A 26,809-nucleotide genomic window follows, 5' to 3' on the forward strand; every position below is an offset into this window, starting at 1 on the left:
CAATAGGTTTTGCAGATCTCCCGGGTGCCTCATATTGATTTAACAAGAGCAAGGAAAGGATACAGAGATACCATATTGGTGATATATAACCAATTCTATGGCTAAAAATTTTAAGATATGATTTACAAACATGCAGAGATGCAGTACAGCAGTACTTTCTAATCAGACACTTCGTAATTGGTTAGTATCTATCTACAATATTGGCAGCAAATCTGACACAATTTCAAGAAAGGCGTCTTTGGCCTGCAAAGCTTAATGGAATCAGTAAAACAACACAGACAAATACATTTTGTAATAACTTTATATAAAAAAGGCTATATAGAGCATTGCAATTTCACATCAACATACCTCTCCATTTATAGTAACACAACACGGAAGCCATACATTCACACTTCACTCTTAGGCAGAAAACAAGAATAAGGTACCTCAACATCATCAGGCAAATTACTGTCATTTCTGAAGATTTTTGAATACCTTTACACACAATCCTTGTGTCACTTTATATTGCAACAGTAGTGGGAAAATGCAAGGAGAAAAGAGGGAGGCAAGGGAGTGCTTCTCTAGCCACAGACAAAACAAAGACCAGAAACAAAGAGGAGGACAAAAAGAGAGGATTAACGTAAAGGATTTCCGACAACAGCATACTCTCAAAAAGCAACAACACAGAACGACTACAGAGGCGCGGCCACCTGCGGCGCTGAGGACCCTGACAGGAGTTTCAGACAGGAAGCAGCTGCAGGCGGCTCTTAAGAATCATTCTCTTCTGGTGAGTGGGTCCAGCGCACAAACTCTTAACTGTAAAGAGAGTTGCACTGGACTCTTGCTAAATCTATATATATATATATATATATATAATTTTTTTTTTTTTTTAAGTAAGTAGTTGTTTAATCTTTTCTCTTTTTTAATTGTCATCACAAAAACACTTTAACCAAAATGATTACAGCTTAATGTGCTAATGTGTTACATATTTTCGAACGGGTGACTGCTAAGTAACTGTTACCATAGATTTATTGCTTTGTACATTGAATATGGTTATTACCTGCTGCTAGGACTACCAGCCCATTTTACAGGTTCTCCCGTGTTTTCTTAATATAAACTTTTTGACCCATGTGACTAGTGGTTACCTTTGGTTAATTGTGCAAAGAAATTGACAACAGTAACAGTTTAGTAAAGTAAAACAATATAGTCATAGTAAAAAAAAAAAAAAAAAAAAAAAAAAAAAAATATATATATATATATATATATATATATATATATATGTGTGTGTGTGTGTGTGTGTGTGTATATATATATATATATATATATATATATATATATATATATATATATATATATATATATATATAAACCTTTGTAAAAATGCAAACCATTTTGACCCATTCATAACTAGCATTCACATGTCAAAATGGCATGGAGTTAAAATAATGGCATGGAAATTAAGGAGTCCACAGCCTTGACACCCTGTGCTTTTGATTTTTAGCTCTTGTAATTCCAATGATCTAAAATCAAACCCCTTCCCAAGTTTCATCTATTACACCAAACACCAAATTGAACAGCACCGTCCAAAAAATATATTTACAGTGGGTACATTTAAGTAATTTTACATACAGTACCCCCATATTGACAGAAAAACACAGAATTGTTGACATTTTTGCGGATTTATTAAAAAAGAAAAACTGAAATATCACATGGTCCTAAGTATTCAGTTCAGACCCTTTGCTTTGACACTCATATATTTAACTCAGGTGCTGTCCATTTCTTCTGATCATCCTTGAGATGGTTCTACACCTTCATTTGAGTCCAGATGTGTTTGATTATACTGATTGGACTTGATTGGGAAAGCCACACACCTGTAAGACCTTACAGCTCACAGTGCATGTCAGAGCAAATGAGAATCATGAGGTCAGAGGAACAGCCTGAAGAGCTCAGAGCTCAGAATTGTGACAAGGAACAGATCTGGCCGAAGTTACAAAAAAATTCTGCTGCACTTGAGGTTCCTAAGAGCACAGTGGTCTCCATAACCCTTAAATGGAAGACGTTTGGGATGACCAGAACCTTTCCTAGAGCTGGCCATCCGGCCAAACTGAGCTATCGGGGGAGAAGAGCCCAAAGATCACTGTGGCTTAGCTACAGAGATTCAGTCGGGAGATGGGAGAAAGTTGTTAAAAGTCAACCATCACTGCAGCACTGCAGGGGGGGGGATGACTGGTTGCAATTGAGGGAAAGATGAATGCGGCCAAGTAAAGGGATATCCTGGACGAAAACCTTTTCCAGAGTGCTCAGGTTCTCAGACTGGGCCAAAGGTTCAACTTCCAACAAGACAATGACCCTAAGCACACAGCTAAAATAACGAAGCAGTGGCTTCACAACAACTCTGTGACTGTTCTTGAATGGCCCAGCCAGAGTCCTGACTTAAACCCAATTGAGCATCTCTGGAGAGACCTGAAAATGGCTGTCCACCAACGTTTACCATCCAACCTGACAGAACTGGAGAGGATCTGCAAGGAGGAATGGCAGAGGATCCCCAAATCCAGGTGTGGAAAACTTGTTGCATCTTTCCCAAAAATACTCATGGCTGTATTAAATCAAAAGGGTGCTTCTACTAAATACTGAGGAAAGGGTCTGCATACTTAGGACCATGTGATATTTCAGTTTTTCTTTTTTAATAAATGTGCAAAAATGTCAACAATTCTGTGTTTTTCTGTCAATATGGGGTGCTGTGTGTACATTAATGAAGAAAAAAATGAACTTCATGATTTTAGCAAATGGCTGCAATATAATAAAAAGAGTGAAAAATTTAACGGGGTTTGAATACTTTCCATACCCACTGTATATGTATATACATACGGATACGACTAAACCAGCCAACTGAGTTTGAGAAACTTGTTGCTTTTATTTCATCATCTAAAAAAACTGTGCTTTTTCTCTGCAGTGTCAAAGACCAAAGTCATCTTTTATCTCTCAAAAACATGACTTCTACGATGGACGAGTAACACATCATGAGGTATAAACAAATTCACTTTGTTGTGCTGTTAAATTACATTGTACAGCTCTCTCAGTGCCATAAGAAAAAAGACAGTGGAAACCAGTTGCTTGGAAATCTCTACAGCAGTATTTCTCCATGAATGACTCCAGAGAATCGCTTCTGGAAGCCGGTTGCCTGACTAACTCTACAGGCTTCTCTATGTTGCAACGGCTCAAAATAATAAGGTGAAAAACTTGGTTTCACAATATTACATATGATTGCACTCGAAATAAAGTAACTCTGTTTTAATACATAAAATATTTACAGTCTGCCAATTGTGATATGTAATATCTCCTTTGTATAATTGACTCGTTTAAATTCATATTTAAATATAGAATTTGATCATTTTCATTTGTGCAAAGACAATTTTTTTTTTTTTTAATTCATCTTTTTTTTTGAGAGAGAGAGAGAGAGAGAGAGTGAGCTCACAGACACTACAAAATCTACAGTGTGGGCATGTATTGTTTTATCCTGTGCTGTATGTACAGTGGCTCCAAAAAGTAACTGGACGCTTAAGTTGCACTTAAAAATGTAGAAATGTCATTGCATTAGATTAGATAACAAAAAGGCAACTTTTTTAAAGCTAAACATTTTACAAAAACAGTTTGTTATATTGGTTTATAAAATTATATACATATATTTAAATATATAGCTACATAAATACATTTATTTATTTTTTCAAAATGAGTACACTTCATACACCCACTAAAGAAAAGCACAGAAAGACAAATTGCAGACTGCACTTGAATTTTGTTATTTAATGCAATGGAATTTAGACATTTCCAGTTGTGACTTGTGTCCAAGTGTATCCATCCAAATACTTTTTTTGCTCCACTGAATGTTTATGTATAGCTGTGTGCATCATGTGCGTGTGTATCTGTGTGTGTGACAGCATGTGAGGTCTAGGAGTAATCCCCACCCTGCCTGTATCCGTAACCCCCTTCCTCCACACCTTCCTGTACATACTCCTCTCGTTTATCCCATCCTTCTGCCCATCCACTGTTCAACTGCGTAGTGGCACCGTAGGTCTTGGCTGGACCTCCCAGGGCACTGTAGCTCTGGGTGATGTCCCCTGTTTCCTCAGCCAGCTCATCTTCATCAACGAAGCCACACTTTTCTTCACTGGTCTGTTCTGGATCTGCCCATGGCTGCTTCTCCCCCGAGGCGAAGATGCCATAGAAGATTACACCACCATAATGCACCATGGAAGCGATAAGAAACACATACTGCCACTCTTCTCGGGTCTGAAAGGAAGAAAGAGTTGTCAGGAATTCATTGACCTAAGGAAACACCAGGGAGCTTTTTTTTATTATTATTTTTTTTTTTTTTTTTTTTTTTTTTTTAGGTATAATAATACATCCGGTTTTGGAACAACAAAAACTAAATAAAAAATCTGCTGTGACTCTCAAACCACGCAAGTGTCACAAATCCACCTTCTAATCCACCATGGGGCAACATCATTCATACAAGTTAAGATCCATCCAATCCACTCATATAGTACTGAACATCTAGAATGCAAAGGAAAATCCTGAAAATCCAAGGTGTCTTACCTTGTGTTTGGTCATGGCTCCCACAATAAGAGGGCACACCATTCCTGACAGAGTTCCCACTCCATTAGAGATTCCCATGAGGATACTGGCATAGCGAGGAGCAATGTCTAAATGATTGACATTGAAACCTGATGGGCAATAAGGGTATACATCACATTAACATCAGACCGAACTGAAATAACTTTGTATAAGATTAGAAATTATATATATATATATATATATATATATATATATATATATATGTATGTGCGTGTGTGTGTGCGTACAGTGCCTTGGGAAAGTATTTAAACCCCTTTTTTTCTCATTTTGCTAAGTGAAGTGAAGAAATTTAGCTTAAGAGAATTAATTTTGCCCCTAAAATGTCACCACACTTGGTGTGAAGTTAGCCTGTGGCAAATTCATTGAACAGGTTTGATTTGGAAAAGCACACGTCTTAATAAATGGTCTAACAGCTGAAAATGCATATTAACCTGCCTGTAGAGCTCAGAGACAGGATTGCATAAAACCACACATCTTGGGAGGAGTTCAGAAAAAATTCTGAACTCAGCTTGCCAAGCAGAGCAACTGATAGAGAAGGACCTTGTCTAGACTGACCAAGAAGCTGATGTTCACTCTAGTTGAGCTCCATGATCATATGTGGAGATAGGAAAAATCTACAGAAGGACAAATATCATGGCGGTGTGTGGCCAGACTCAGTCCTCTCCTCAGTGAAGAAACACGAAAACACACTTGGAATTTGCCAAAAAAGCACCTTAAGGACCCTCAGACTGTGAGAAACAAGATTATCTGGTCAATGGTGAACCTCATTTCTAAGCATCATGTTTAAAGGAAACCAGGCACTGCTCATCACCTGCAGAGTAGCATCCCAAAAAGCATGCTGTGGGTCTGTTTTTCAGTGGCAGGGACTGAGGTGCTCATGAGAGTAAAAGAAAAGCTCAGTGCACCAAAATATTGAGATAGCCTGAATGAAAACCCAGTCCAGAACATTCAGATCCTCAGACTCGGCAGAAGGTTCATCTTGCAACAGAACAATGACCCTAAGCACACAGCAAGAGTGGCGTATAGACTACTCTGTGAATGTCCTTGAGTCAATGACAATTAAATAACACTACAACAAACAACATTACAGAATGTCATTCTCAAATCACTGCATTGCTCTGTTTGGTTCTGCATCAAGAGTGCACATTTTTCAGTATCTCTACCATGATGTTGGAGATCCAGCCTAAAAATAGAAAGAGTAGCCATCTTGTAGAGCGGAGGAGTCCCTAGCCCCTCCCTTACTGAGTGCTCTGTCTAGATGTGCTGCCTGTGAGGCTGCTCTCAGGGGACAGTGTGTATGAATTATTTAAAAAGTCCAGCGGAATGACTTATTCCTTCCAAGCTGCAGCAGAGGAAGAACGTTTTTGAGTGATAAAAGGAGAACATGGTTTTTGTCAGAAATAAGCCATTATTTGCAGTGTTCCCTGGCTGTGGATGGTTGCTTTTTATACTACTGCTTGTCAAAATATGAAATCAGACATACAGTATTGTTCAAAATAATAGCAGTACAATGTGACTAACCAGAATAATCAAGGTTTTTCGTATATTTTTTTATTGCTACGTGGCAAACAAGTTACCAGTAGGTTCAGTAGATTCTCAGAAAACAAATGAGACCCAGCATTCATGATATGCACGCTCTTAAGGCTGTGCAATTGGGCAATTAGTTGAATTAGTTGAAAGGGGTGTGTTCAAAAAAATAGCAGTGTGGCATTCAATCACTGAGGTCATCAATTTTGTGAAGAAACAGGTGTGAATCAGGTGGCCCCTATTTAAGGATGAAGCCAACACTTGTTGAACATGCATTTGAAAGCTGAGGAAAATGGGTCGTTCAAGACATTGTTCAGAAGAAGAGCGTACTTTGATTAAAAAGTTGATTAGAGAGGGGAAAACCTATAAAGAGGTGCAAAAAATGATAGGCTGTTCAGCTAAAATGATCTCCAATGCCTTAAAATGGAGAGCAAAACCAGAGAGACGTGGAAGAAAACGGAAGACAACCATCAAAATGGATAGAAGAATAACCAGAATGGCAAAGGCTCAGCCAATGATCACCTCCAGGATGATCAAAGACAGTCTGGAGTTACCTGTAAGTACTGTGACAGTTAGAAGACGTCTGTGTGAAGCTAATCTATTTTCAAGAATCCCCCGCAAAGTCCCTCTGTTAAAAAAAAGGCATGTGCAAAAGAGGTTACAATTTGCCAAAGAACACATCAACTGGCCTAAAGAGAAATGGAGGAACATTTTGTGGACTGATGAGAGTAAAATTGTTCTTTTTGGGTCCAAGGGCCACAGGCAGTTTGTGAGACGACCCCCAAACTCTGAATTCAAGCCACAGTACACAGTGAAGACAGTGAAGCATGGAGGTGCAAGCATCATGATATGGGCATGTTTCTCCTACTATGGTGTTGGGCCTATTTATCGCATACCAGGGATCATGGATCAGTTTGCATATGTTAAAATACTTAAAGAGGTCATGTTGCCCTATGCTGAAGAGGACATGCCCTTGAAATGGTTGTTTCAACAAGACAATGACCCAAAACACACTAGTAAACGGGCAAAGTCTTGGTTCCAAACCAACAAAATTAATGTTATGGAGTGGCCAGCCCAATCTCCAGACCTTAATCCAATTGAGAACTTGTGGGGTGATATCAAAAATGCTGATTCTGAAGCAAAACCAAGAAATGTGAATGAATTGTGGAATGTTGTTAAAGAATCATGGAGTGGAATAATAGCTGAGAGGTGCCACAAGTTGGTTGACTCCATGCCACACAGATGTCAAGCAGTTTTAAAAAACTGTGGTCATACAACTAAATATTAGTTTAGTGATTCACAGGATTGCTAAATCCCAGAAAAAAAAAATGTTTGTACAAAATAGTTTTGAGTTTGTACAGTCAAAGGTAGACACTGCTATTTTTTTGAACACACCCCTTTCAACTAATTGCCCAATTGCACAGCCTTAAGAGCGTGCATATCATGAATGCTGGGTCTTGTTTGTTTTCTGACAATCTACTGAACCTACTGGTAACTTGTTTGCCACGTAGCAATAAAAAATATACTAAAAACCTTGATTATTCTGGTTAGTCACATTGTACTGCTATTATTTTGAACAATACTGTACTTTTTCTCCAAAGACTTGCCTGATATTGCAAATCCACTGAAGCCGACAGCCAACACAAGAAAGGAAATGGCCACTCCTTTACTATGTGAGAAACCAACCACCAACAATAGAGTGGCTTCCATCCCAAAGCCTGTGAAAGATAAACACAAGTGGATATTCAACAAACTAAGCTAAAATGGGCAATTATATGATAATTATGACTATTAATATTTAGGTTGAATAAAAATTATATTTATTCTCATTCATTCCTTTAACGATCCTAGCTTGCATGGATTTAACCAGAATTTAGCCATATGAGCTATTATCATTCCGTTTGTGTCCTAGCAGTAGTTTGCACTCACCTCCGCAGTTCATGATCTTCCGAACTGTGGTAGTAGACAGGATGTTTTTGCTACGGAGGAAATCGGCTATCTGTCCCCCAATGGGTACGATAATAGTCATCACCAGATGGGGCAGGGCTGACAGCATGCCAACCTGAATAAAACAGCAGCCGTTAGGCTCAGAAGGATCTTTTTGATAACACACTGCAGAACGAATGCAATATCCATTGACCACTGTTAGTTGATATTATGGCATTTTAGGATGAGGCTGAACCACAGTAAAGTGAAAAAAGGTCGAAATATAAAATAAAATATTTGACTTAATTACAATGGATGTATCTGGTAAATAAATGTCTTCCAAAAAATCAATCAAGCTGACATGCAATATTTACTATTAGTGTGTTAATACTGTAACTAGATGCAAAGACATGATTGAAGGTTTTACTGTAGAAAGTGAGAAAATGAGAGCAAAATGAGATGCAAGCATCACCGATAAGTGATTAATGAATTATTCATTATGAACTATTCACAATTAATAATTCATCAACCTATTTCAGACCTTAGGGAATGACAAAAGTCACCTATTTACTGCTGCACACTGGAATTATAGACAAAAATCATATGCAATTCAGACACCCAAATAAAGCTTGACTGCTGATTCAGTAACTGTTCATGTTTGTAGAATTTTCCAGTTTGTATACAACAAATAGCAATTTATATGCATGCAATATGAAAGGTAAACTGCAATTACCTTGCTAATCTCAAAGCCAAACACCTCCTCGAAATATGCAGGCTGACTGATGAGCAGCAAGTAGAAGGTCCAACTCCTGCAGAAGTTGGCCACAATAATTGCATAGACGGGCATGGATGTGAAAAACTGCCTCCAAGGTGTCTTGAATTTCTGTAAGAGAAAGGAGTATTGCAACACGTGGACAATAAAGAAGACCAAAGACCAGAGAAATGCACACTGAGGCAAAACTAATTTGATCAAATTATAACATAAATATTGAAAAATGACTTTTCTGATATGCCTTTGTTGGTATACAGTATATGTCCTCATATAACACCATGGCAACAGAATCAGCCTTTAGTGACACTGCAAATATTGTCCTTCACCTCAAAATGATGGCAAAAGTTTTCCTTTTTCAAGGCATCCTGACAAAATTTGCTCTGTGCTTTCATTTACCCTCTTTAACCTGTTAAATGTCACCCCGTCCCGTATACGGGACGCCTACGTTGACTATACTATATTACAATCAAATTTAATCTAATCTTGACAAACTATATATCGTTGGAAAGGTCTAAGACTCCTAAATATATATTATACCAATATTTTTTGTTAAAAATTATGTAGGAAAAGTAATAGATGAATTTATGACAAGAGTGCACCCTCAGAAATCTACATTACAAAAAGAGCTTTGACCTTTGTTTAAAAAAAAGACTTCCTCGTTGCCTTTTTCTCTATCACATTTTAGAAATCATCAGAAGTTATATATCCCTTGAAAACATAAAATCTCAAAATTCATCCTTCAAAACCCATTTTAAAATCAGACATTGCATTACCATGTAAATGGTACATCAAAATCATGTTACAAAATGTTTTCAGTCATGAATTATAAAATTTAGGTTTGTATCATGCACATTCAAGTCTATCTTCAAAAACGTGAGTGACAGTTATCAGGTTAAAACCACAAATTACTGAAATTAAGCTTTACACTTTTAAACTACAGCAATGTCTTGTTCACAGTAACTGCAAATGAAGGAAAGAGAGAATTTTGAGGTTTGTCTCAGCTCTTAAAGTCGATGAAATGAAATGAAATGAAAATTCACCCAATGTGTTTTGTAAATGAATACTACAGTATATATCTTACTGTGAACAGTTCTTCTGTGCATGTTTAATTTTTTTATTAACTTTGTAATGTATAATCAAAATGCCGTAAATGGATCTTCCGGTGAAAATGACAGACTTCTCTTTGGTGACACATGAAGGACTTCTCCAATCATTTAGTGCCCTGTGTTTATCTGCATCACTTTTGAAAGCAACACCCACATCTCAAAATCCAGTTAACAACAGATGCACAAAACCAAGTCCCAAGTCATTTCTGATAATCTGCTACACTTAGATGTCCATCAAAATACAGAATAAAATATCTGTTGCTTCTTCCATTTCATTGTGACTTTATTTTTGAGAAATGACATCAGACACAAAATGATGTCTTAGTACAACACACAATTTGTTCTGAACTCTTAATCTAAGCAACAACCATAGTATAAGTGAAGTAGCAACAACCCCATTATATTCCTGAGAATATATATATCCGGCCAAAAGAGTGAAGCAAGATCACAGGTCCTTCTCCAAAAATTAGCATAGTGTGATAAAAGTTCATTATTTTCCATAATGTGATGATAAAAATTATTAAACTTTCATATATTTTAGGTTCATTGCACACCAACTGAAATATTTCAGGTCTTTTATTGTTTTAATACTGATGATTTTGGCATACAGCTCATGAAAACCCAAAATTCCTGTCTCAAAAAATTTCCATATTTCATCCGACCAATAAAAGAAAAGTGTTTTTAATACAAAAAAGGTCAACCTTCAAATAATTATGTTCAGTTATGCACTCAGTTATGCAGAAATGACTGCTTCAATGTGGCGTGGCATGGAGGCAATCAGCCTGTAGCACTGCTGAGGTGTTATGGAGGCCCAGGATGCTTCGATAGCGGCCTTAAGCTCATCCAGAGTGTTGGGTCTTGCGTCTCTCAACTTTCTCTTCACAATATCCCACAGATTCTCTATGGGGTTCAGGTCAGGAGAGTTGGCAGGCCAATTGAGCACAGTAATACCATGGTCAGTAAACCATTTACCAGTGGTTTTGGCACTGTGAGCAGGTGCCAGGTCGTGCTGAAAAACGAAATCTTCCTCTCCATAAAGCTTTTCAGCAGATGGAAGCATGAAGTGCTCCAAAATCTCCTGATAACTAGCTGCATTGACCCTGCCCTTGATAAAACACAGTGGACCAACACCAGCAGCTGACATGGCACCCCAGACCATCACTGACTGTGGGTACTTGACACTGGACATCAGGCATTTTGGCATTTCCTTCTCCCCAGTCTTCCTCCAGACTCTGGCACCTTGATTTCCGAATGACATGCAAAATTTGCTTTCATCTGAAAAAAGTACTTTGGACCACTGAGCAACAGTCCAGTGCTGCTTCTCTGTAGCCCATTTCCTGCACACGCCTGTGCACGGTGGCTCTGGATGTTTCTACTCCAGACTCAGTCCACGGCTTCCGCAGGTCCCCCAAGGTCTGGAATCGGTCCTTCTCCACAATCTTCCTCAGGGTCCGGTCACCTCTTCTCGTTATGCAGCGTTTTTTGCCACACTTTTTCCTTCCCACAGACTTCCCACTGAGGTGCCTTGATACAGCACTCTGGGAACAGCCTATTCGTTCAGAAATTTCTTTCTGTGTCTTACCCTCTCGCTTGAGGGTGTCAATGATGGCCTTCTGGACAGCAGTCAGGTCGGCAGTCTTACCCATGATTGCGGTTTTGAGTAATGAACCAGGCTGGGAGTTTTTAAAAGCCTCAGGAATCTTTTGCAGGCGTTTAGAGTTAATTAGTTGTTTCAGATGATTAGGTTAATAGCTTGTTTAGAGAACCTTTTCATGATATGCTATTTTTTTGAGATAGGAATTTTGTGTTTTCATGAGCTGTATGACAAAATCATCAGTATTAAAACAATAAAAGACCTGAAATATTTCAGTTGATGTGCAATGAATCTAAAATATATGAAAGTTTAATTTTTATCATTACATTATGGAAAATAATGAACTTTTATAACAATATGCTAATTTTTTTAGAAGGACCTGTATGTTTGTGGTCACTTACTTCTGCAGGACCTAGCAGCTTAGCGCTCTCGCCGATACTCTCCTCAATGTAGCAGCGTTCTTCGGCCGTGATGGTGGGATGTACAGCTGGGCTCTCATATGAGACTAAGATCCAGAACATATACCAGAAAATCCCAAAACAGCCTAAAGGGAAACAAACTGTTCTTAGACATTGGTCTTAAAACAAAACTTCATGAAAGAAGCAGGCAGGAAGATGGGCTAACTGAAAACGCTTCATACAACTAAATGGATTACAATTCATTGCTTTCCAGACAGTATGTGCCAATTCTTGGCACAGTGACAAGCAGATTCAGTGTCAGCACAATGGATAGACACATGGCAGCATCAGAGGAAAAATCAATGCCCAGCATCAGTGTGTTACTAAAGTACAGTCATCAAAACTGTGAAGCGCACATGCAATGATGGTTTGCACCATAACCATGGCTCAAACAGTCCACACAAAAAACGCTCTTACCATAGACGTAGAAAACCGATGACCAGCCTGTGTACTGCACCAAGATCCCAGCTAAAGGCATGGCAATGACAGCTCCAGCATAGGAACCTACAGAAGAGGAGAGGAGAAGTTTAAATTGAAGAAAAGCCATTTCTTTCTTCAAAAAAGAAGAAAGAAATAATCTTTCTGAATGCCTCAAAACCAGTTGCAGAGTATGCATTTAAACAACACAGGAAAATCCAGTTCATGCATAAATAAGGTTTCCTAGAATTCTTGAGGATAAACAACAAATGTATCTTTCAGTTTTAACATAACGTAGCAACAAAACAAATATAATGCCATTGGTTTTCTTTATTTTTTCACTAATCTACTGTTTTGCTTTAAAGAGAACAAAGATTACCACAAAAGGAGGTTGTGGCTAGACGGCTCCTTTCCAGTGGAGGAGCCCACTTACTCCAGATCCCATGACAGGCTGGGTAGGTCACTCCCTAGAAAAACAATAATAATACACATCGGTTCCATATCACTAAGAAATGTGACAGTTTTTCAAATCATAAAAAAATCTTAAGCAGCAGTTAAAGTTACATCACATAAATCCATTTAATGCAAATTTATATTTACAAAAAATAATAGAATAATACACATTGTTGGAGTAATGGAAGTGGATCTAGTTCTCTATTTCACACACATAGAAGCGCCTCTACAGATCAATACAGCTGTACTTAAAACAAAGCCTGGGTTATTACTCTCACAGAAATATCCTCAGGCCATAACTGATTGTTACAGGGCTTTGGGATTTTCCCCGGAATAATTCCCACAAATGTTTTTCTTTCTTGCTATAGCATGGTTACTTTCTTTCTTTCTTTTAGAACTTATTTACCAAAGGCAAGTGTCCAAATGTTAGATAGGAACCTATAGAGAGTTATGGTATTTGATCGTTATTAGCAAACAAGCATTTACAGATGAGAGAAAATCGTACTTCCCTACCTCTACAAGCCCTTGTAATATCCTGACGAATATGACGCAGCCGTAATGAACACGTGCAGCTGAGGGGATGAACATGTTCAGTACTGATGTGAGGAGGATGGCAGCGCCAAAAACCCTGAACAACGGACGGAAACATGGTTGAATTATACACAAATTAAGTTAAAGAATGCAATATATATATATATATATAATAATTGACGTAGCCTACTGAGTTAACAGAACTATAGCCTAAAATTGCACAGCATTTTAGTTTCTTGATAACGTGCATTTATTATTGGCCAGCCGTCAAAAAAATATGTTTTAGTGAGCACAAATAGTGTAAACATATTTCCAGCCAGCGACAATGGCAGTATTCTTTTTTGATAAATTGTTGTGTGATAGATGAGGTCGGCCAAAACCTCTGTCAACGTGTCCGGGGCTGGTTGCCATGCCCCCCTCATTGAGCAGATTAGACACGCTTCCCTCGGGATCTCATTAACAGGTGGAGAATGCCCCACAGACCCGCTCCCAAAGTCTAATCCTACAACTCACACGACGGGTCAGCGTTCACTTTGCCACTCACACAACACTGTGGAAACACAAGCGTGCTGATCATCCATATAGCAATGATCTCTCTCTCTCTCTCTCTCTCTCTCTCTCTCTCTCTCTCTCTCTCTCTCTCTCTCTCTGCAGTACTGATTTATTTATTTGATTTCTTTTCCCCCTGGAGGCCTGAATGAAAATAGTATTCTTAAGGTTTATATTTTATCATATTATATTAGAATAATAAAATCGCAACAGTGGTATCTCCAAATATCGTTCGTTTTTCTGACTAAATAAACTCAATATAAAATGTAATAATGCCTAAAATAAATTTATTTAAACATATATTTTCAAAAGAAACATGTGACCTTACAAGAGTCTTTGCTAAATAAATAAGATTGTGTTGAACGTTTGCTAAATTGGCGCCCCCCACCCATTTTTCTTTCAGTGACGGGTACAGTTTCATCCGCCGCTATGAATAATCATCCCTTGTATAATACAGCATGCTTCGCCAAGCTACTGTGTAGAGCTAAATGAAATATTTGTAGCTTTGCAGCACGAATTTGGAAGTACGAATTCGCCGTGACTATCACTGTAATCACCCATAATACGATTTTTAATTATTTCAAAAATGTATTACAGTTTTACATAACTGTCTATGACAGTCGTACTCTTCCTTAAATATTCTTGAAATATAATAATACTTTCAACGTCTCATAGAGAGTACACGAAGTTCCATGTTTGACAAACACTTGGAGATGTTGGCCATTATGTCCATATGAACTTGCCAGTCCCTGTAACAGTAAGCCATTTACCTGCATAACATAGGACACAAGCTGCAGATGTTTTGTAGCCTATTTTTATAAGACTCGGTTTGCAACATTTCTGACTCAAATTCTGCGATCCGTAAGAAACTAAAATAACACCTATATTAGTGTATAATTAATAAAAATAAGGCAATACTATCTTTAAGGTATTATCTATGCGTATTCTATTGGGGAAATTCAGTAAACCAAATAGGATGTTAAAGGCTATATTTACTGTTGCATTATGAGCTAACAACAACAATCATTTTATCATCTTCTGAATAAATAAATCAATTCCTAGGGCTTTACCTGTTTGCCGCTAATCTAGAAGAAATGTATCCCCCGGGAATCTGTGTCACAATATAACCCCAGAAAAACGAGCCATGAATCATTCCAACTGTTTCCGGGTCCCAGTTGAATTTTGCCTTCTAATGGAGAGAAACAAAAAATATCAGGTTTCTAATCCCATTTGCAGAAGGCTAGGGACAATTGAAAATGTGAATGCACACGTTTTCATAGACCTCTATTAAGGTTAAATATAATATAGGCTATAATATAAATTAGATATTAAAATGCAACTTTAATTTTTCAGAGCAATGGCAATATATATATATACTGATTATTGTTTGCAACAAAAAAATAAATAAATAGATAAAATGACAAGCGCGCAGGATTAGTTTCCAGCTGAAGAGTTAATCAATTTGAGGCCGATGACATTCAAGTAACCAAGGTCAATTTTTTTGCATGAGTAGTCTAGTGTTTTCAATATTTTCCAAGCTAGCAGTGACATCCACTAAGCCTCTTTCAAACAAACACAAGTAAGCGTGCTTTTAAATTCCATAAATCGTTAGGCTACAGTTTCCATACGAAGTGTAGCCAGTGTGCATGTGTGTCAGTGTGTGCATGCACGCTCGTGAGGGGTGTGTCACGAAGCTGACGCGAACGTATAAAACCGAAGCGTGCCACGCGCACAAACCTCTTTGATGATGATCTTCCCGTTCAGGTGAAGGGTGCTGTTGTTAACCATGCTCACTATGGCAACGCCTAAGTTGCACCGAATACCGAAGGAGATGCAGAACCCGAGGCCGCTCATTATGGCGATGATGTAGCGGCGTGGAAGTCCAAAGCACGTGCAGTCGCACAAAGGTGTCTGTTTCTCGTTGATCTGAGTAGGCCGTCCATCCTCGGTCAGTTCGATGTTCTCGCCAGGTTTTTGTCGCTTTTCTATCACTCTGCATCAGTCAGAAGAGAACCGTCAGACGACTACAGTCCAGAAGAACCAATTAATAGGAATCTCATCCAGCTTTATTAGGCTACTTAAGACAATTGAGAACAAGTGAATCAAGATTTTATGTTGACATATAACTCAATTTGCATTCACTACTAGTAGCATGCTCTAATTTGCAAGGAAAAAAATAAGACAATAGTCATTAAAATGGCTTACAGAAATTCTTTTTTTTTTCAACGCAAGAATTTTTATGTAAACTCCACATAGGTTTCGTGTGCTGCTGTAAAACGCACTAGCCTACCGCATTGCAGCATTCCCTTCACATTTCATCTTATATACATTCACACAGGATTAAGGTCCACTGATATTCACGAACTTCACTAACACTTTACTAATAGTATTAGGCTATACCAGAGTCATAAGCAGAGTTATTTGCGTACAGTTATTTACTAGAAAATCAAAATACACATTGTGTCGAGACTCGAGACAAATTCTAAAACTTAATGTGCACCAAATTGTAGTTTATATGTATTTGTTACAAAAATAATACATTTTATTTAAGGGAATTGATTTTTATTAACAAGTGGGAGTAAAAATTTTTTAATTTTGTGATCTTTTATATATTTTAAATGCAAAAAAACACAAATTAATTGCACTATAATTGTCAATTCGGTTTTTAATCTCAGAAGACAAATAAGAGACGATGTACCAATATTTTGGAAAATACTTAGAGACGGTCTATAGGCCTAAGCAAACGAAAATAATAATAATAATAGTTGTACTCTGGAGAAAAGATAGGCCTATTTCTATTTCGAAATAACAATTAGTTCAGGCTTGCGAAGCGGTGTTTTTTTCCCCCCGTTTTTTATTTATTTTTTATTTTTATTTTTTTATCAAAAAATAATGACTTGATGTAAAACAGCGTCAATCAACATGAAATAATTATGTACAACCCGATTTTTTTTAATGCGATTTCAATTGTGGTCTTTTTTGCAGGTCTTGCGGGAATACGCAAATTGTCTCTAAAAAGGAATCGGCACTCAAGGGAATCCTCTAACTGAACGATTACTATTCAATTATAAATGCATTTTAGTAGTCGGATTACAATGACAAACTTCAAAGATAGGAAAACTCGCGTGCTTCCATCCCCTCCTCCCAAGATTATGCAGAATTACATAATTTTATTCACGTCTCCATGGGGCGAGACGCCAAAAACGACTGGGGAATCTCTTTACTGAATACAAGAAACTAGCTGCATATTTGTGATTTTTCTGTTCTTTTATAGCAATAGTTAGCGTAGCCTATTTATCCATCTAGCCACAACATACAACACATTCTTTATTTCTACGTGAATTATTCAATTTCATAATGTTAAAACATCCTACTTGTACAAGTGTCCCAGTGTCTTCCCCGCTAGTTGCTTCAGTCTCTCTTTGCTGCTGGGTATAGCACCAGGCTCCCTCGGAGTCTCCATGTCCAAATATGATACTCCCACGGTTTCCCCCGGTAGTGTTAAAGTACCATGTCACAGTGTGAGATGACAGAGCACCGGACCGATACCCAGCGGATCAATGATTCAGTAAGACAGATGAAGAAAATTTACGACGGTGGTCACAGATCGAAGAAAATCCGCCTACACAAGAGAGATATCAGAAGGGGTCTGGCGCTGTCTACTCATAGTTATAAAGTCATAAACTGCTCCGCGCGCAATAAGAGCACGCGATGCCATCTCAGATTTGAGTCAACGAATTAATGTAAAAAAAAAAAAATTAAATTAAATAAAAACCGACGACTGATTAATTAAGAGCAATGTCACTTTTTCGATGCAGAGTACCAGTGAAATAGCTTTAGGAGGGAAGGTGAATGGCGTTCAGCACCAAGGTCAGCGACAGTCTAGCGCTGGATCCCTCCCGTCAGAGTGCCACTGCTTTGGGAGGGGTTGGAGGGGGCGGAAAATCTTCACATCCCATTCACATTTTCTCCACAGATGATCTGAATTATGTTTCACAGGCGGCAAATGAGAGTCTTTCGGTGCGTCTATAAACGGCACGTGCCCTTACATTCGAAGTTTACATTTGTGTTTTTACACCTATTGCTTGTTTTCCATCAAACACCGTGCAAGCCTCCTGGGGGCGGTGCTATGGAAACTGAACGAGGGGTGTTTCCCCCTCCAAGTGTGTGTGGGTGTGTGCTGGTGTGAAAGAAAGCGTATTAATAATTCATACATAGCCTACCTCGTAGCCCCCATCCCTCTTTTCTGTCCTTCACAGCAAAAACAAATAAAAACTGCTATTCTATGTACAGTCCAGATGGAAGCTAATTTTTATTCAAGTCAGTTTTTAACGGTTTAGGATAAGGGGTATGCTGAATGCGCATTTTTTTTAAAGATAATTTATATTATCGTATTTATTATTTCAGCATCCTGCTAAATCACAGACCACTTTATAGGAGTAAATCAGTGCAGTTGCAACGCTTTGCGCTCTTAAAAGCTTCACACAACAGGTAGCTTGAGAGCGCTCTAAGTGAAGCGCACGCGCCATCGTGTGTTCATTCACAGTACTTGCAGAGGACGCCCAACAAGTATAGTATACTTAAATCACTTTATTTTGGCACGTTCTCGCTTTTATAAGATTGATTAATGATTATTCATAAACTAACTTTTCTTTCACACGGTTTCATGCAACTCATTCTGTAAACATTTGTAGACTAAATAAAGAAGACGACAAAACAAAACAAAAAAACACCCGTATACACATACATCATGACAGCAGTTAAGGCAAAATGCATGTGACATGTTCTTATTTGGACACAAATATATCTTAAACTAGGTGAATAACTTTTTAAATATTTTATCATGAATAGACTGTAACATTTAACTTTAGGGTACATTTATAACACATTTTGTTTTGGATAAAACTTTGTATACAAGTATAGCAACATAATATTCAGAAAATGTCTGTAAACTGTATTTGTATCCATAAAACATTGATGAATAACAGAAAAAAAAATGTAATCACTTGACAAGCTTAAAATACATATGTATAGAGTTTATAACATTTGTGAAATGAAATGAACAGGTATGGCTCACAAAATGAGTAATTCAATTGATAAGTCACTTTAAAAGCCTTTGGCCTTGACATGTATGGGAGTCTCTGAAAGTCTGTTTCACTGAATTAAGTTGTCCCAGCAGTTCTGCAATATCAAATGAAGTTATCAGGGTGGATATCGAAGTCCCCGATTCATGGGGAAATGATCACAAAAATCCAAACTAATCCTTTTTGCACAAGTGCATTTTGCAGAAATTAGTTACAGAGAAATAGCATGATGAAAAAGACTAGTGTTCTCCTAGTTACGATTACAGGTGAGTGCTAATGTTCCTTTAGCATCAGATATGTGGTACGTGCAAACCTTGACAGACTCTTGCAGAACAAGGTGATGAATAAAGGCTTGAGTTTCTGATTTTTGTAGTATCAGAAAAATAGCAAGTCATTATAGTGCTTAATCTGGTCAAATCAATCCTTCCAACCGGATAATAAATCAGTTATATGTTAACTCTTGAGCAATAAATACATCCTTGAAGAAAATCAACAATAGAAAAAAAAAAAAAAAAAAAAGATTCATTATATTTTAATATGACACCGAACAAAATATGTGGGTGGCAAGGTACAGCATTAATTAAAAATAAGAATAAAATATAAACATTATAAGGGACAAGATGATGTAAGCGCTACAGAAATGATGATATTGTGTGATAGCTATTCAGCTATCAGTGTGTTTCATGAGAGAAAATATCCAATGGACAACAGCATATATTAACTTAAACTGCACATGCCCACAAAAAATGTCAAAAAAAAAAAAAGACAACACACTGTCTACATGAATCTCTTTCACAGTCAGACATACAGGGGAGAAAAAACATGCAGATTACTTAAAAAAATAAAAATAAAATTATAACAGCAACAAGCTGGACAGACATAAATGCTTATTGCCTTCTAAACATGTTCAGTTTTTAATGGTCATAAATGATTATTCATAAGTTGAATTCACAGCAGCTTGCTTCGAAGGCAACCTGAGGAACAGCAGGCTGCATTCCAGAGGGGTCGGCGCCGAAATCTCGGTGGTCTGTCTGCAAGCCTTTCTCCTTTGTAAAAGTGCAGTTATGTAAGTGGACTCCAGACATTAGAGAGAAACAGAGGAAAGCGGTAATGTTTTCCCACAAACATCAAGCAGAAAAGAGACTTTTAGGCGTGTAGGACCTCATAAAAGTTCTGGCAGTTGTTTGGATGTGGGCAGGCGGTTCTTTGCAATAAATGTATGAAGTAGGGCTGCACAATTAATTTAAATTTAATTGCAAAGGCGATATAAATCGATAAATCTGTTGTCATGCAAATCTTTCATTGAAGCACAGTTTTGTGATGAGCAGTAAATCTCCAACCGAAGGCCAGAGGGCGCTCTCACACCGAGACTCCAAACACACCTGGCTGAGAAACCCAGGAAATCCTTAAAGAGGTGGCTAAATAAACAGAAGATTTAACTGCTTTCATTAATTCAACGTGACTAATAAACACAAGACTATGGCAATATATGGTTTATCTTAGTTTGTCATATTATAATTTTCATTATAATAATGTATACAATAATGCAATGCTAATTGTCATAGCCTTTATCACTGCTTAGAATACTATGAAATATGTTGCGTGCCTTATTCTGTGTAAGAAACCACATCATCTCACGGAAAGGTTTATTTCAAACACTTGATTGACGTTATGAAGTGGGTTTGGAGTAAAAATATGTTATTAAATGTGGTATTTTCACATGCTTTCAGATGGAGCAGCATTTACTACACAGAGCCGTAGCTCACTGACAAGCTACACAAACAGCTTTCATAATCGCAGAACGATTTCTTTAATAATAATCTGTGATTATTAGCATGATTTTGTGTAGCTTGTCAGTGAACTACAGCTATGTGTAGTAAATGCTGCTCCATCTGAAATTACATGATGGAGATTTACTACTAATCCCAGAACCGGCTTAACTGACAAGATATGCATGACAATAACATTCGATTAATCATGCAACCCTAGTATGAAGGTTTCCTGAAGATTCTATTCCTCCATGCTTTGCAGGATATAGTATATGTGAGTAGTCCTGAGGGTTCAGGGATATTCAAATACATTCAGTGAGCACCTGGTGTTTACTTGGACTAGAGGGCAGCAGTGAGGCTGTTTCTGTGGACAGACAGAAACTCTGGCTCAGCTGCATCTTGAGTTTCTCCACTTCGTAGTTGTGCAGGTATTCCTGAACCAGAAAGCGTTCACGCTTTATATGGGCCTTTACTTCTGCCGGCACATCTGGAATCAGCCATGCCACGAAGAATTTCACAACAAATACAACATGCTGAGAAAGAAGAGGAAACAGAGGAACAGTCACTGTGTGCACTGAACTACATTTCCACATCTAAATTTCTCAAACTGTAATAAAAATATAGTTATTTTGAATTTCCCTGCATATTCCACTATGTTATCTCTCGTTTTCCTAAATGGCAATTAGAAGCAATGTTATGCAAAGTTCGTACCTCCATGATGATGATGAAGGCTAGTTTAGCAGCCAAGATGTGCCAGAACTGCATGGTGTGTGTGTACTGGTTCTCATGCCCAGGTGGGTATCTGTAGTCCCGATACCTGGAGAAAAAAAATCTGTTAATTTACATCGATGTGTAGTCCTAATACAGACGATCATTCTCACCAGGCGGTCACACACCTGCATGTTGTGATGGTAGAGCTGTTAAACCATGATGGGTTTTCTCCAGCTTCAGGCAGGTTATCTTCAGGGATCTGAGAGATGTTGTAAAAGGAGAGGCTGTTGGTGATGTAACCACTCATAGTGGCCTCTCTGCCTGGGCGGTAGGTGTACAGATAGACCAGGCGAGGAATCATATCTGAGGTGAATGCCATGATGAAAGCCTCAAGTGCAAATGAGAAAGAAATAACAATAGATTTTAAGTATGGTGGAAATAGTGTTTTGATTTGACCAAGCAATATCTTTCCTTTTGTTAATGTTGCTTATATTAGTTAACTAAATTTAGAATGCAGTTAAATGCCACATCCAGTTTTACACAAGACAGTAAGGGAAGCAGAACAAAACCGTTTGCATTTACATTTGTGACCACGGACAAGATGGCCACCACATTAAGGATCTCTTCCCACGCTCCAATGTTGCGAGCCTTCGCTGCCACTGGCCTTCTGAACTGTGTAGTAAACTTCCAAGCATCCACTCGCACCTCCAGGATGTTGTTGAAGAGGGCGAGAAGAGGAGCCAGTGGAAAAGAGGCTACGAATAGTGTTATGAAGCCAAACTGGATCACTGTAAAACACACAGGAAACAATTGGTTTAATTGATAAGGTACTAATAAATGCTCACAGAAACCCCTGTCAAATCTGAAGATCTGGCCACTTCTTTGAGGCTTCTCTAATAGGAGCATATTGGTTTTTAATTAATTGTATTTGTTAATTGTTTTTATTTGTAATATATTTATTCTTATATAAATGTATTTATTTGTATAATTTCTATTAAAAAAATGTATTCACTAACATTCAAAAGTCAATGAGATTTTCAAAATAAGTCTCATATGCTCACCAAGCCTGCGTCAAAAAAAAAAAATTAATCAAAACAGCAATACTGTTTTTTATTTTATATATATTATTAATTTCAGTGACTGAGAGCTGAATTTTCAGAAGCCATTACTCCAGTCTTCAGTGTCATGTGATCATCTATGCTAATTAGGTGCTGAAGAATCATAACTTGTTTTGTGGTAAAAATGTTCATAATCCTACTGATGTATAAAGTAAAAAAAAAAAGAACAGCTTTTCTTTTCTTTTTTAATAGAAAGGTTTGTAACGATAGAAGTCTTCACTGTCGTTAGTGTAATGCATCTTTAAAGAATAAAAATATTATAATCTTTAAAAAACAACAACATTTTGAACAGGAGTGTATTATAAAATGCAATTTGATTTAGCACAACTACAGTAGGCTATCTAAATGAATTATAGAATTAATTGTTTTGGTATATGAACACCAAATAGCTCCAACATGTATAATGGAGTAAAATCATACCCATCTCCAGATACTCATAGAAGAGTCCAAACTGGCTGAAGTTCTGTAGATCGTGGTCCTGCTCCCATCTACTGTATGTACTTTCGGGATGACTTCGCCCTTTCCTGCTGCCCCACCAGTTTCTGAGAAGTCTGTGACACAGGAATTTGTGTGTGTGTGTGTGAGTGTGTGTTTAGATATAAATAGTGCCTAAAGGACAATTGCTAAAAAACATTACTGATATGATATGCTTAGAGGTCAAAGTTCAATGTAAAGCTTACGGCAGCAGAGCCTCTTGGACGTTCCCAACCATTTGTTTTCCAGCCATGACGATAAGCAGCTGTGTGGTCAGCTCAATCAGACAGCCCCCAGGGGCACACTAAATATAAAATGCATTTTGTCATGTTAGAGCTACTTATTCTGACATTCAACCGAAAGAACATTATGTCCTCTGAAATACTGATATTTCAGACGGTCTCACCTCTTCATTTCTCAGCTTGCTCCACTTTCCAAACATATAAGTGTAGTTTCCCGGATAACCCACAAACTTCCCTTTAAAGAAGGCCACATAGAAACAGGAGGAGTAGTAGTTCACAAACTGGAACATAAACATCTTCATGGTCAGCTTGTTCTCATACTCCAGATGGGTCTTGGGGATTTCTGAGAGTAAAAGTAAATAAACAAATGAATAAGAGGAAGAAAGTAAAGGATTTTCAATACAAAGCAAAATATGGATGAGCAAATACGTGAGGCATAATGTACGGTCAAACGGTCATTATCAGAAAATAAATGCACATGGTTTTGTGTTTTTGCAATGACAATCTGACTGTACATTATCCAGCCTTTTACATAGCTACTAATAAGTGGACACGTTACTTTTTTAATAAACTATATTAATTACTCAAACTATAAACTTTATAAACCATTTTCCAGAGATTAAAATGTAGTTGACATGTCAAACAAACTCAATTAGACTGTCTTAACTCTAATTTCTTGTGTGAAGTGAGGAAGCGGTTCTCGCTCACCCATATCAGTGATCCAAATGGCCACTTGCTCATAGAGGAAGTTGAGGATGAGGATAATGACAAAGTTGATGCAGGAAGCGGTGACAGAGGTGGCAAGTTGAGGGGTGATGAGAGATCCCACCAGCTGGATCTTACTGGTGGGGCTGTCCTTCATGACACTGGCAAACGCTGCATAAACTGCTAATCTATAAGCGATTACTCCCATTATACAGGCCACTATCAGACACGTCTGTCAAGACACAAAACGAGGGAAGGACTTAAACCACAACTGATCTTTGGTTTAGCAAAGTGTAAGAAATTGGTTGCCAGGGACAAAATGTCAAATATACAGTTTAAAAGGACATACAATAATATCTGGCTGCAGAATGTAACTCACTAATCATATTAAGCGGTAACCTAATCTATATCATACAGTTGCACTGTTTGGCTTACTAACTCACCCAAAAAAGAACCGTTGCTCCAGACAGACAGAATCGGGCACACTTGCTGGGGAAAGGAAGATAAGGCTCCATTTCCTGTTAGCATAAAGATTGTGTTCAAGCACTATAATTAGACTAGAGTCTGGAGTTCAACTGCAACTGCAAACTTGGTTAATTATAATATGTCAATATTTTTTATAAATAAAAACGAAATAGATTTTATAAATCATTATAATATTCCACAATTTTAGTTTACACTATATTTTTTATAAAATAAAATATCTAAGGTGAATCTAAATATTTTAGCCATTGTAATCTTTCATCTAAACATAATAATTTACTCAAACTTAAAACATGTTGCCTCTAAAATCATTAAAGCTAAACAACTATGCATTAACAAAACAAATTATATTTGGACTACTTGAAGTTTTATGATATTGTTTAAGTAGCATATCATAACTACGACTGCATGCAGTGTTTACTTGAGAAACAACAACAACAAAAACTTACATAAATTTGTATTTATTCTGAGAACATCTGTGACATGGAACAATAGTTAAAAGGGTTGAATTCAAAGCAAAGTCCTGAGAGCAAGATTCCCTTTGCCATGGTTATGATGATATGTTTAATGAAGTGGTTGAAACCGGTTCAGGCAGAAGATGACAAATGCAAATATTTACTCAGATCATGCAAATTATTTGAAAGATATCGGGAAGATTCTAAGTCACTAATCAACACTGACAAAGGCTAGGCATGCATTTGAAATCTGAAACATCCTGCTAGTGGGAGCTCTTTGCAGTGCAGATCTTTAACTTTTCAACAATTGATTTATGGGTTTTCATCCTGCACCCGCAATTATCTGCTCCTTTTTTGAGGAATTTGAGCATTTATGAGGAACTAAACCATTCATTTACATACTATTTAAATTGCAATATGGAATTAAATGTTTTATTATACTCATGGTTTAGCACTTCTATGACATGATTTTTTTCTATTTGGTTTCTGCCTGTCAACCAAACGTTCCTCAATTCTACCACTAATTCCTTCCACTGTCGATTTCTCAAATATCCCAGAAAAACCTACAGGCAAATTCTTTGAACTTAACTTGACCCTTCATTGGGTTTCATGTCATTTATATTTTCTTGCTCAAATAACTCAACCTATTCCCTTCTGAGTTTAAGGGTAGCTTCTGGTTTTGATTAGAGTGAGGCTTAAAAATGTTTAAAAAGTGTGATGGCTCCATGACAAACAACTGAGGTTGATGCAGGATCATGTGTTTAATCACGCCGTGATGTTTGCAGGTACCTGCGTGATGCGGTTGAGTCTGCGGCCTGTGCATTTCAACTCATACTCTGGCCTGATCTGTAGCTGCTGCTGTTCCTCCTCAAAGTCCACAAGGTCCCACTCATACTCCAGACGGGCCTGCCGCCGCTTCCAGAACTCCAGGAACAAGGTCACTGCAAAGCACCCAGAGACACAGAGCGGAAGAATTAAGAAATACATTATTTAGGAGCATCACGCTCGCACTTAATACCAATTCTATCTAAATCCTATGGTTTCACACCGATTGTTGTTTTCTTCTTTTACAATGATTTTACCCAAACTAAGTCTTACAAAACTTTAGATGCTAAATAAACCATTTTTAATTTATGAGTACACTGTGCACTGGGCGCAGAAATATTCACACAGTGTTGATTAATCAGATCACTGCATAAGCAGAGCTCATTTTGAGGCCTGTGTGAAATGAATTCGGCGTTCAATAAATGATAATCAAAATGCACCACTGCCCTCAAGTGATTAAACATACATCATACATCATTTGTGTAAAGCATACACAAATTATTCTCCTTCGTTGTAGATTTATCCAGTAAACTAATTCTGTGACAAAATGAATACTAATGAGTAAATCCTTCATGCACAGTTGCGAATCTCTCATTAGTCATTAGAGTCTGACTAGTAATATCCTTCTAACCACTAGATGGGGCTTTTGAGCTAATATTTTAAACCATAAGCGCGCACTCACCCCAAATACCCATGAAGATGGCAAAGAACACCGTCCCCTCGTTATCAAATAGATGAGATTGCTAAAGAAAAAGAGCAATCATTCTATGATAAAGAAAAATCATTATTTATGATTTAAAACCGTGAATCTAAAATGTTTCTGACCCAGGAGGACAGACACGTTGAGTTGAGTTTCCAGTAGCTGCACTTTTTATCACAGAGTGGACACATGACAATCATCCCACCGATTTCTGGGTCACAGATCTCCTTGCTGGAAACAGGGAGGAGGAGAGCAAAGGAGAGAAATGTTACTGAAATGGAGAAGTGGATGTATGA

At 37.6% G+C, this 26,809-nt stretch overlaps 2 protein-coding genes across 2 annotated transcripts in view; both read right to left on the reverse strand.

The window, feature by feature from the left end:
* Window positions 1–1,354: 1,354 nt before the first annotated feature.
* On the reverse strand, window positions 1,355–17,867 carry slc17a6b (solute carrier family 17 member 6b). Its single transcript, XM_052560032.1, has 12 exons — window positions 17,322–17,867; window positions 15,685–15,940; window positions 15,018–15,136; window positions 13,381–13,495; window positions 12,794–12,881; window positions 12,415–12,501; window positions 11,941–12,083; window positions 8,801–8,950; window positions 8,071–8,203; window positions 7,749–7,859; window positions 4,576–4,703; window positions 1,355–4,269 (listed from the first exon to the last, which is right to left on the reverse strand). The coding sequence occupies exons 1-12, from the start codon at window positions 17,408–17,410 to the stop codon at window positions 3,928–3,930; spliced, it is 1,761 nt and encodes a 586-aa protein (XP_052415992.1). The 5' UTR covers window positions 17,411–17,867; the 3' UTR covers window positions 1,355–3,927.
* Window positions 17,868–18,517: 650 nt separating this feature from the next.
* ano5b (anoctamin 5b) overlaps window positions 18,518–26,809 on the reverse strand; it is a 28,537-nt gene continuing 20,245 nt past the window's right edge. Inside the window, exons 8-19 of the mRNA XM_052561281.1 lie at window positions 26,639–26,744; window positions 26,496–26,556; window positions 25,778–25,929; window positions 24,494–24,568; window positions 24,054–24,282; window positions 23,510–23,688; window positions 23,310–23,407; window positions 23,050–23,180; window positions 22,094–22,299; window positions 21,697–21,899; window positions 21,512–21,617; window positions 18,518–21,333 (exon numbers count right to left, since the gene is read on the reverse strand). Coding sequence (XP_052417241.1) covers window positions 21,103–21,333; window positions 21,512–21,617; window positions 21,697–21,899; window positions 22,094–22,299; window positions 23,050–23,180; window positions 23,310–23,407; window positions 23,510–23,688; window positions 24,054–24,282; window positions 24,494–24,568; window positions 25,778–25,929; window positions 26,496–26,556; window positions 26,639–26,744 — 1,777 coding nt within the window. The 3' untranslated portion in view covers window positions 18,518–21,102. The remainder of the gene's footprint in view (window positions 21,334–21,511; window positions 21,618–21,696; window positions 21,900–22,093; window positions 22,300–23,049; window positions 23,181–23,309; window positions 23,408–23,509; window positions 23,689–24,053; window positions 24,283–24,493; window positions 24,569–25,777; window positions 25,930–26,495; window positions 26,557–26,638; window positions 26,745–26,809) is intronic.

Source organism: Carassius gibelio, chromosome B7 (genome assembly GCF_023724105.1).
Source record: "Carassius gibelio isolate Cgi1373 ecotype wild population from Czech Republic chromosome B7, carGib1.2-hapl.c, whole genome shotgun sequence".
NCBI classification, from domain to species: Eukaryota; Metazoa; Chordata; class Actinopteri; order Cypriniformes; family Cyprinidae; genus Carassius; species Carassius gibelio.